General features: G+C 35.3%; 1 protein-coding gene across 1 annotated transcript in view; it reads left to right on the forward strand.

Moving 5' to 3' along the window:
* Window positions 1-9,436, forward strand: part of LOC132744153 (contactin-2-like) — a 28,166-nt gene extending 18,730 nt beyond the window's left edge. The window contains exons 17-28 of the mRNA XM_060732772.1: window positions 1,133-1,299; window positions 1,775-1,901; window positions 2,138-2,311; window positions 2,828-2,989; window positions 4,168-4,265; window positions 4,817-4,903; window positions 5,420-5,570; window positions 5,788-5,909; window positions 6,366-6,549; window positions 6,831-6,949; window positions 7,439-7,616; window positions 8,656-9,436. Of these exons, the coding sequence (XP_060588755.1) occupies window positions 1,133-1,299; window positions 1,775-1,901; window positions 2,138-2,311; window positions 2,828-2,989; window positions 4,168-4,265; window positions 4,817-4,903; window positions 5,420-5,570; window positions 5,788-5,909; window positions 6,366-6,549; window positions 6,831-6,949; window positions 7,439-7,616; window positions 8,656-8,783 (1,697 nt within the window). The 3' untranslated portion in view covers window positions 8,784-9,436. The remainder of the gene's footprint in view (window positions 1-1,132; window positions 1,300-1,774; window positions 1,902-2,137; window positions 2,312-2,827; window positions 2,990-4,167; window positions 4,266-4,816; window positions 4,904-5,419; window positions 5,571-5,787; window positions 5,910-6,365; window positions 6,550-6,830; window positions 6,950-7,438; window positions 7,617-8,655) is intronic.
* Window positions 9,437-10,825: the final 1,389 nt, after the last annotated feature.

The raw sequence follows: 10,825 nt of genomic DNA on the forward strand, positions 1-10,825 counted from the left end.
CGGCGGTAACGAGGCGGCGCCGAGATTCCGCTAAACAGTTACCCGAGAGCTAGATATTTCTATTTGTAACAACAGCCGGTGTTTAATCATTTTTCTTTAATATTACAAAGTAATAATATTACGAAAAGAAGTTACAAAATTTAGCACTTTTTCTTGCAGTAGCGCATGAATTTATGTACAACTTGATTCAAAACGGCACAATGACGTCATCCTAAGAAAGCAATTCATTTATTAAAGGCGCATGGGAATGACGTCATTTAAAAGACGTGACTTGTCTTCGATGGGGGTGTAAGACAGATTTATTTGGCACCGGTGTAAACATTAGATTATAAGAATCTTACACTGGATGCCGGTACAGACCGGAATATCTAGCTTTAGAGTAACTAGAGGCGCGAGGCAATAACGTCATTTAAAGAACGCGACTTGTCTTACATGGGGGCTGCCTTCGATTGCTAACGCGGGTTTAACACTTTCGACACGGGTAACAATCGAACAAGGTAGAGTTGAGTATTAGGGGCGTCATCAGTTTTGCGTACCTGAGTTACGCGGGTTGGACACTGCCTATCAGCTGGGTCACAAGTGTTAAAATGGCGGCCAACAACGTTGAAAAGGAGTAAATGAGAGGATTTTTATAGTTTTTCTGCTTTTGTTTGTTAATAGAATCTAATATAGCCTTTGAATTTATCTTTACTTTATTTATTTATATAAAATAGTTAAAGTAATTCAAGCATTATTTCCTCCGCCCAAAGGTGCAAATAATTCCCTGGGCGCAGCCATATTTGTTTACAACCCGATCAACTCGTGCTTGTTCAATTGCTATTAAATGTACGCATGCGCATATGAGCTTTTCCGGTATCGACACTACTTACACGGGTTAGGCAATCGAAGGCAGCCGTGTAAGCATCGGTGTAAACGGTACATAACCCTGTCTGATATGCAAGTAAATCCTGTCTGATATGCAAGTAAATCCTGTCTGATATGCAAGTAAATCCTGTCTGATATGAGGGAAATATTGATTTTATATATTGCCAGTTTATTTGTTCAGAATCACACACGACTGAAATATAAACGTTTATCATTGTATCCACACCACTTTGAATTATGAATAAACGTGTATAATTCTCTATTTAAGGTGGTATCTCCATCAGTAAAGCACCTATGGATGTGAAGGTCATGGTTAATAAGACAGCGTTCATGTTTTGTCAAGCATCGTATGACAGTTTACACTTTGACCTAACGTACCAGTGGAAAAAAAACGGTCACGTTATTAATTTTACAATGGATAATCATTTCATACAGGTATTATGATTTATATTTTGTATCAGTTGTAGAAAATATGCGGATATATCATTTATTTTCTTTGAATGTTTATAGTTTATCAAAATTAAAGATAGAATCTCTTCAACCTTTTATAGAACAATATGTAACAGAGTAACTATTGTGTGTTTGAAAGGAGTGAGTGATACTAAAAAAGGATTGGAGCACCACACTAAATACCGTATTCCGGTATATACCGGGCAAGGCGCTTGAATCGTGAAATGCTAAAATCTTGCCTTTTTACCCAACGGAATGAACTTTAATAGGTCTAATTCATCTTTTCACACCGATTTATGTTTGATAATGAATGAAAAATGTAAAAATCGGCGAAAAAAAAAACGATATTTGTCTATTTTGTGATCATGATTTCTGCAAGCGTCTAGAGGTACTGCTCCAATCCTGTATTGGGTTAAATCCGTTTGAAAGTGTTCTTAAAGAGAGCATGTTCTTATTGTAGAGTAAGAAGGACGGTTTAGACGGATTATATATCAGTAAAGCTCAGTTTAAACATTCTGGCACATACACGTGTGAGGCTCGTACAACCCTGCATGTTGACAGTAAGAGTGCCATACTTTATGTAGAAGGTATGTAAATCAGTGATTAAATGTTTTACTCACATCTATTTCAGTTTCAATAAACATCGGATAACAAATAATAATATAATAGTTGATCTTTTTCCTATAACAGAGAACAAACTCACTTTTGTCTATACAGTTGAAACAATACAATATCTCAATAATTGTTGGAACGCGATTGGTTTTATCAATAAACTTGCTTGATACAAAATTACATATTTCTTATAAGTACATTTATTATCTAGGTCCACCTGGAGCTCCAGCCGGTGTATATGTAGAATCGACTTCTGTTTCTGCCAATTCTGTCCGCCTGATTTGGTCTGTATCATCGTTTATGAATCATGGCAATCCAATAAATAGGTTTCATGTGGAGGCTGAAATGTCTATTTACCCTGACCAGTGGGAGACCATAGCAACTGGTAAGTTTTTAGAATTACAATTTTCTATTTTTCACTACTACAATGATATATGTTTTATGAGAGACGTTATTATTCGTATCCTTAAAGGGACTCCACTGAGGTTTTTTGACATGATGGGACTGAAAATATTTTTTTCCAGATAAATGTACCATTTGATGTAGGTCTAGACTACGAATCTTTGTGCAAACTTTCAGATCATTCGCGCACTTCGTTTTTCCATAATAATTATTCAAATTGTAAAAAAATGACCCAAAATGAAAAGCGTGTAAAAGCTTTTCACTCAAATTAGGCTAAGAAAAGCATAAAACTACGATTTTCGATTTATTTTAAAGTATATTTCTTAACTATCTTTGCATATATTTCTGTTTAAAGCGCCCCAGTTCATTTATGTAAGAAATTCTAATGTTATATTTTTAGGCTTTTAAACCTCAGTGAAGTCCCTTTAAGAAATTTTAAAGTTGAGTGAAATCTCAAGTAACTTGACAATCATCAATATATAGAGACGTTTAATTACAGATATACCTGAGTACGTAGCCATGAGTGAAGCTGTTGATTTCGGATTACGTGAGGACCAGAGAAGCGCCGTTATTAAAAACCTACTACCAGATATATCGTATCGCTTTAGAGTACGTGCTATCAATGATTACGGTATAGGACATGAAGCTAGCGACGGTTCTGGTGAGTCAATTTATCATTAAATTCTTCATTATCCAGAAATATGAGCCGCGTCATGACAAAACCAACATAATAGGTTTGCGACCGCGCAGTCTGATCAGGATCCATGCTGTTCGCTATCAGTTTCTCTACTTGTTATAGAGTTGGTAAGCGAACAGCTTGGATCCTGATCAGACTGTGCGGATGCGTAGGCTGGTCTGGATCCATGCTGGTCCCAAACTCATTATGTTGGTTTTGTCGTGACGCGGCTCATATGTGCATTATCTGCATGTTAATAATTTTCGTATTTTTTTCATTCTTCCTCCTTATTTGAAAGAATAACTTTGTTGAAACTCACTGAGACATGATGGTATTAAACTTATCCGGTCAGTTATAGTTTGTATCAAAGTCAAAGCAAACAATGAACAGTTGTTAAGTGTTAGTAAAATAAATGAGCCGCGTCATGATTAAACCAACATAGTTCGTATGCGGCCAGCATGGATCCACCCCAACCTGCGCATCCGAGCAGTCTGATCAGGATCCATACTGTTCGCTGTCAGTTTCTCCATTTGTAATAGAGTTGGTAAGCGAACAGCATGGATCCTGATCAGACTGAGCGGATGCTCAGTCTGGTTTGAATACATGCTGGTCGCAAACCTACTATGTTGGTTTTGTCGTGACGCAGCTCAAATAGAGCGTTAGGAAGTGAGACCATGGGTTCTTCTTTGTTAAAGTTTTGAGTGTTCACACAATTCATTTATCGGATACGATAATCCACCTCTCGCACGTCGGCATACTGTGCATGTCTACCTTGATATACTTCAGAAATAAATGGTAATTTGATTAATAACATAAGCAACATTTATGCCTACGAATTTGGTTCTGATAACACTACCAAGCTACTGTCAATAGGGTTTTTATGCTTTAAGCCACACGTGATTGATTGATATCATTTCAAAAACCAACTTTTTAATGATATACTCATAAAAAAATCATCTAAAAAAGTGCATACACATTCATCTTTCAAAACAACATAATATTATGTCGAAATGCACAAAGGACAAGATGTCGTATATTTTGACCTGGATTAACTTACACTACGTTACACTATTGTAAACGGAGAATAATGACAAAAAGCTGATTGCTATAAATTCCTTTCAGGATATGTTAAACTTTTAGTTTTTGCTTCAACATATTTTCAGTGTCTATTAAAACACCATCAACATCGCCGGTTACAATACCTAGAAATATCCGGGGTCTAGACGAGGGAAAAGTTGGTACTTTAAATATCATGTGGGATGTAAGTCAAGTTATGCATTTCTAAGAAAATAATTCTAAATAGCTGAGAAACTAAGTGTTTATTCAAGAATGATACATTCAATGTCTTAATGACCGTACCGGTTTGTTTTAAGTATTGCATTTCCTCATGCAAGATAAACAAGATAAAATTACGTTACTTAAAATAATGATAGAAAATATTGGATTTAGCTCATTACAGGATTGGAGCAGTACCTCTAGACGCTTGCAGAAATCATGATCACAAAATAGACAAATATCATTTTTCATTGATTATAATACATAAATCGGTGTGAAAAGATGAATTAGACCTATCAAAGTTCATAACGTTGGGTAAAAAGACAAGATTTTAGCATTTTACCATTCAAGCGCCTTGTCCGGTATGTACGGAATACGGTATTTAGTGTGGTGCTCCAATCCTTTTTTTAGACTCACTCGAAAATATTATTATAGTATATTGCCCACTTGCATTTTTTTTCTTACATATAATGCAAGTAGAAATTTGCTAGGATATGACAGACATTTTGTGTGTACTAGAGATGTTTTCTATTGAAGCCATTAGATATATCAGAATACAGTGGGCCGGGGGTCGGCTATAACGTTTATTTCAAAAAGAAAGATGATCCGAAAGAATTTTTTCATGTAAGTTTTTAATTTTGTCGCTTATACGTATATCTGTTTCTAATTTATTGTTTTGGTTATAATGATGTTTTATCTTATTTTATCTTCTCCAAATTTCCCCAATATTATTGTCGGTACTGTATATGAGCCGTGTCACGACAAAACCAACATAATGGGTTTGCGACCAGCATGGATACAGACCAGACTGCGCATCCGTGCAGTCTGATCAGGATCCATGCTGTTCGCTTTACCAACCCTATTACAAGAAGGGAAACTGATAGCGAACAGCATGGATCCTGATCAGAATGCGCGGATGCGCAGGCTGGTCTGGTTCTATACTGGTCGCAAACGCACTATGTTGGTTTTGTCGTGACGCGGCTCATATATAAACTATAATTGTAAAGTAACGACTGTTTATCAGTGATACACAGAATTGTTAAATATGGTACAACTGTGCTTCCATAAATAATTTTTTTATATATTTAATTGAGTATAAGTATGATAAAAATGTAAACAAACTTGAGACTGTTGTTACAGGCGAAAGTTGAAGGACCAAATTCGACAATGTATACACACCTTGTTGGTTTAGATAACTATTACCTGGAATACTCTGTCAAAGTTGGAGCTTTCAATAAACATGGTAGTGGTCCAAATTCTACTCTACATACGATCATGTCTGCAGAGGGCAGTGAGTATCTCTTTTTATTCTTATAACATTATTGAAACTGTATTTCATTACTATATCTATAATATTCCTGAGAATGTACATAAAGAGCTGACAATGTTTCTAAACCTAGTAATTTCCAAAATACATTTTCATACAGTTTACATATTTTGAAGATGACTTAATTTTGCACATTTGTAACATATTCCATGAAATTCATTAAGAATTAAACATATTCCAGTGCCTGTAGCGACCGTTTTAATGGGAGATTGTGATAACTACAATGGTTCAGCTTTTTCCATGTCATGGACCCCGATAGAAGATACACGAGAAGTTATCAAGGGCCGCCTAAAGGGATACAGGGTAGATAATTTGTTTTGTACATTAACTCACCAATATCGTTTCTCTTCCCTCCTGTAATAATTGTTTATTTTGGTAACATATGGATTGGTTGCGACATTTGGTACTTTTTCCGGCCGGTCTGTTTTCTGTTTGACTTCCTGTAAATTTCACAGGGAAGAACTGAATATAAGAAAAGAGCCCTATAATTAAATATACAGCAAAGTTCTTACATTCAGATCTCATTTCCTTTTTATCTATCTTTCTTTCTTCGGTGTGAGCCAATGGTATACGCGATGAACTGGCCGCATTCATGAATACAAAGTCTTCATAATTTTTTTAACATTTTCATTTTTACTTTTCCTTATACGGTCAAATAAAGCAAGTTATTGGCACCCATATCTTAGTTTATTCTCGTGTTAAAAACTAGCCATGCTATTATCCCAGGTAGCATTATTATCAATTTGATATATGTTATAGGTAAGATATTGGCACGATGACTACCCGGAATATGTCACATGGCGAGATCTGTACGGTCAACATGACTCTACTATAATTATTGGTTTGGAGGATAACACAAATTATTGGGCATCAGTACAAGTTATGAACTACGCTGGTGTTGGTCCAATTGGAGAGATTCGACTAGCTGAAACATTTCATTTACGTAAGTTTATCCCATTTTAAGAAGATGTTAACAAAGAATTATGATTACAAAGAATATTATAAACTCAATTTATAAGTGTTAATTCAACCACGGATTTTGATTACAAGATATAAATCCGCGATTCAACAAATGTAAATCTTAGAAGAAAAATATGTCGTTGATACAGACGAAAGATGATTTTCTGGTATGTTTTAATACGGACATTTTTGTGGATACATTTTTTTACTTTTTCACTGTGCAAATACACATAATAACCATTGTAATATTATTGTACCTTAAAGCTCCCCAACAGTACCCCCGCCATATTGAGGTGTGGCCACACACCCGACACTCTGTCAGAGTCAAATGGCAAGGTATAAGTACAACAAGGTGGGACGAAGAAACTCTTCAAGGATATATTGTAAGTAATATTAAATAGTTATCCATTCCTGAAACACAATTAATGATAATGTTAGCGGGAAATTTGGGTTCGTGTAAAATAAATAATTAATAAATTTATAATTATCCTACTATATTTGGTTTTTGATCACAAAATTGCAATGTTTATGGGTTTTTTTTACATTTTACGTATGTATGATACAGGCTTCCCGCACTGTACCTATGCTTTTGCATGTACAGAAGTAATTAGTACCTTGCGAAAGTGAAGGCAACTAGTACTCGTACACTGCTTGACAACCTGCTCAGGGACGATGCGGTGGCTGAACTTTGGTCTGGTAAATTCCGTGTGACTCACTGCCGTTCTCCGGAATGGAAACTACACCACATTTTTGTGATCAATGTAGCTGTCTATCACCACTGGTGCCAGTATAACGGTGTGATAATCAATATCCATGCTTGTTTGTGTTCAGTATATACTGTAATGATTAATGTAACCAATGTGTTATTATAGATACGTATATGGAAAGTTCAGGAAGATATCAGGACAGCTCGAGATATTGTGTTAGATAAAGATCCAGAGGCTATAGTAGACAACCTACAAGTTAAAACAGTATATGTTATGAGGGTTCTAGGATATAGTATTGGGGGAGATGGTGCCCTTAGTCCACATACTTACTTTACAGTCGAAGGTAACTGCTTCAATGTTTAACTGTAAATACAAAATGTATTGCCATATGACATCATTATGAACCAAATCTGAACAAGATAAATATAGCATACATAATTGAGCCGCGTTATGACAAAACCAACGTAATGCGTTTGCGACCAGCATGGATACAGACCAGCCTGCGCATCCGCGCATTCTGATCAGGATCCAAGCTGTTCGCTTACAAATCCTATTACAAGTAGAGAAACTGATAGCCAACAGCATGGATCCTAATCAGACTGAAACTGCGAAGGCGCAGGCTGATCTGGATCCATGCTGGTCGCAAACCAACCATGTTGGTTTTGTCGTGACGCGGCTCATATGTAGGTGAAACTAGTAGTAAACCATGTTGAAGTGGACAAATAAATTTTAATAAATAGCTTTACTATACATGATTACTTACTTTTAATTAATTGATTTTTTTTTGTATCATCACGGAGGCTTTGAAGTCATCTCCGATAGAATTCTTGTCGGTATTGAAGTATAAGTTAGGTTCTAAATAAAATTGTTTTACTCTGTAAATAAACTAGTTATGCTTCACACTTCCAATATCTATTAATTAATTGCATTTTTACTTCAGTTTTTAACTTTTAATTAACAGTCTCCGCAAAAAAAAAATCGGCTCCAATTTGGAAATCGGAGACCATTGAAGACTCCAAGGACAGTTAAAATCTTGTTATTGATGATCGGATAATTTTAGGACTACTTAGATAAAAAGTGATTTTATAGCGGTTGATATAAGTTAACTTAATGAATTTTGAAAATAATAGACACCTCTAAAATTACACCTTACCAAATTATTCAATTGATAAGTAACAAATGTTATTTAATTAATGTCTAAAATGTCTACGAAAGACCGCTTGGGTATTCCGATTTCATCTTCCTGAACTTACCCGAACACAATGCATGTGGATTCATTTCAAAGTAGTAACGTTCACATTATCCTTGACGCATCATACAATAATGTATTTATCTTTTTCCATTAAAACTGAAATTATAATTATTATCCATATTTATTTCAGGTGGGAATGTTCCGTTTGATCCGACGACAACGCGGTTTTGTTTCAACCATGAAATGTGTGGTGCTGTTTCTATGAACTTGTCTATAGTCCTTTTACTATCACTTCAACTTTTATACCTTATTTTATGATGAAATATTATTAAAAAAAACATGTGTTTTTAAGACTAAACAGTAGCATAAGAATGCAGAATCAAACACCGGATACAAAAATGAAAGAAAATAACAATCAAGGAATCTACAGAACTTGGAATACTGTGTGTACTATAAAACATGTTTATAGAAATATTTTAGTGTCATATGTATATAATTATGTTCATTATGCTAGTATGAGAGAGACAATTTCTGATTATAATTATTGTTTTGTGTAATGTGATATAAAAGTATCAGTAAAACTGTCTCTGTAGTTGTATGAAGCTGTAGATAATTTCAGAAATAACAGTTTAAAATGTGTGAGATTTCGATCGTTAGATATTTGATAAAATCAATGTGTTAGACACGACCTGTATCAACATGTTGATGTGCCGTGTAGCAAATGTTTTACATAGGTGAATTTGTTACACTCCGTATAGTTGCTCCTTGAACACGACTTATGTGTTAATGTCTTATACACGACGGTTAATGTGTTGTTCACCACAGTTTATGTGTTTTATACGACAGTTAATGTGTTAAACACGACAGTTAATGTGTAATACACGACAGTTAATGTCTTATACACGACAGTTAATGTCCTAAACACGACAGCTAATGTGTTATACACGACAAAATAAAAAAATCTCAAAAGATTTTTTCTTTTTATATAACCGCCAACTTCACGCCGCCAGGCCGCTGGACCACCAACTTCACACATCTGATAAAAGTAGTGATTCTACTACATTTGTATTATCAATAAGATTGTCTAAACCGCGGTATTGTCATGTAAAATGTGTTCTGATATTTGATTCAATCTCCGTCATTTGCAAAAAGTGTAAATTATACGATTACACATGTGTCAAATTCTCTTTCTATTAAAAGAGCATCGAAACACGAGGCTATCTGATTTGTACGAGGGTAGCCCCGAGTATTAGTGTTTTGATGTTCTTTCTGTCAAAAATAAAAACACATTCCCTGTTGTCACAATATGACACCCCGGGAAAAAGTAACCAAATGAACGAGAATCTGAATCCCTTTCTCTTTCTCTTCCGTCACATTAAGTAAACCCCAGCAAAAATGAGCCAATCAATGGGCATGCTCTGGAGTGCGGGTAACTTATACCTGCACTCAAGTTAACGCACTGTGCATGTATACGATTTAACTTTGACACATTTTCAACAGAAAGGTCCCAAACTATGACATGTGATACAAAGCAACTTAAACGTAGTGTGCAGAAGTATGTACTATGTAAATTGTATCATAGTTTGGGGACCTTTCTGTTGACAAAGTGTCAGAGTTAAATCGTATACATGCACAGTGCGGTAACTGGAGTGCAGGTATCAGTTACCCGCAGTCCAGATCATGCCCGTGGATTGGTTCATTTTTACTGGGGTTTACATATTGTGACGGCAGAGAAAGGGAAAGGGGCAGAAATATCATATTCAAATGCTCGTTCTTGGTTAATTTTTTCTAGGGTTTCATATTATGACAACAGGGAACGTGCTGTCATATTTGACTATGATACAAAAGAGAAAGAACACCAAACACTCGGCAATCTGATTTATACTCGGGGGCTACGCCCCTTCGTACAAATCAGATAGCCTCGTGTTTCGGTGCTCTTTCTATTACTTGTACAACCCTCTTTTACTATCTGATATCAATATAAACAGTAGCAGATATTTTCGGAGATTGGCGACATAACATAAATTGTGAAATAAAAACCGAAAGAGAACAATGTATCCTGAGGATTCTGAGATTTTGGTTCAAAGGCACTCACGGGTGCGCATAAACCATTTATTAACTACATGTATAAAAATACGACTCATACAAGTTATTTAAACCCCCTTTCCCCCAATCGAGAAATCATTTTAAAAACCGTTAAAATAACATTTTTTAAAAAAATTAAAAAATCAAATTTCTGAAAATGAACCCCCGTCATCCTGGATAGAAAGGGGTGAGTTTGGTAAAATATTAATAATAGATTTAATTTCAAATTCAAATTTATTTATTTTCCCTCCCCCCAAACAGTCTTGCCCTTTTTC

This window comes from Ruditapes philippinarum, unplaced genomic scaffold, assembly GCF_026571515.1.
Source record: "Ruditapes philippinarum isolate M1 unplaced genomic scaffold, ASM2657151v2 ctg283_1_1_1_1, whole genome shotgun sequence".
NCBI lineage: Eukaryota > Metazoa > Mollusca > Bivalvia > Venerida > Veneridae > Ruditapes > Ruditapes philippinarum.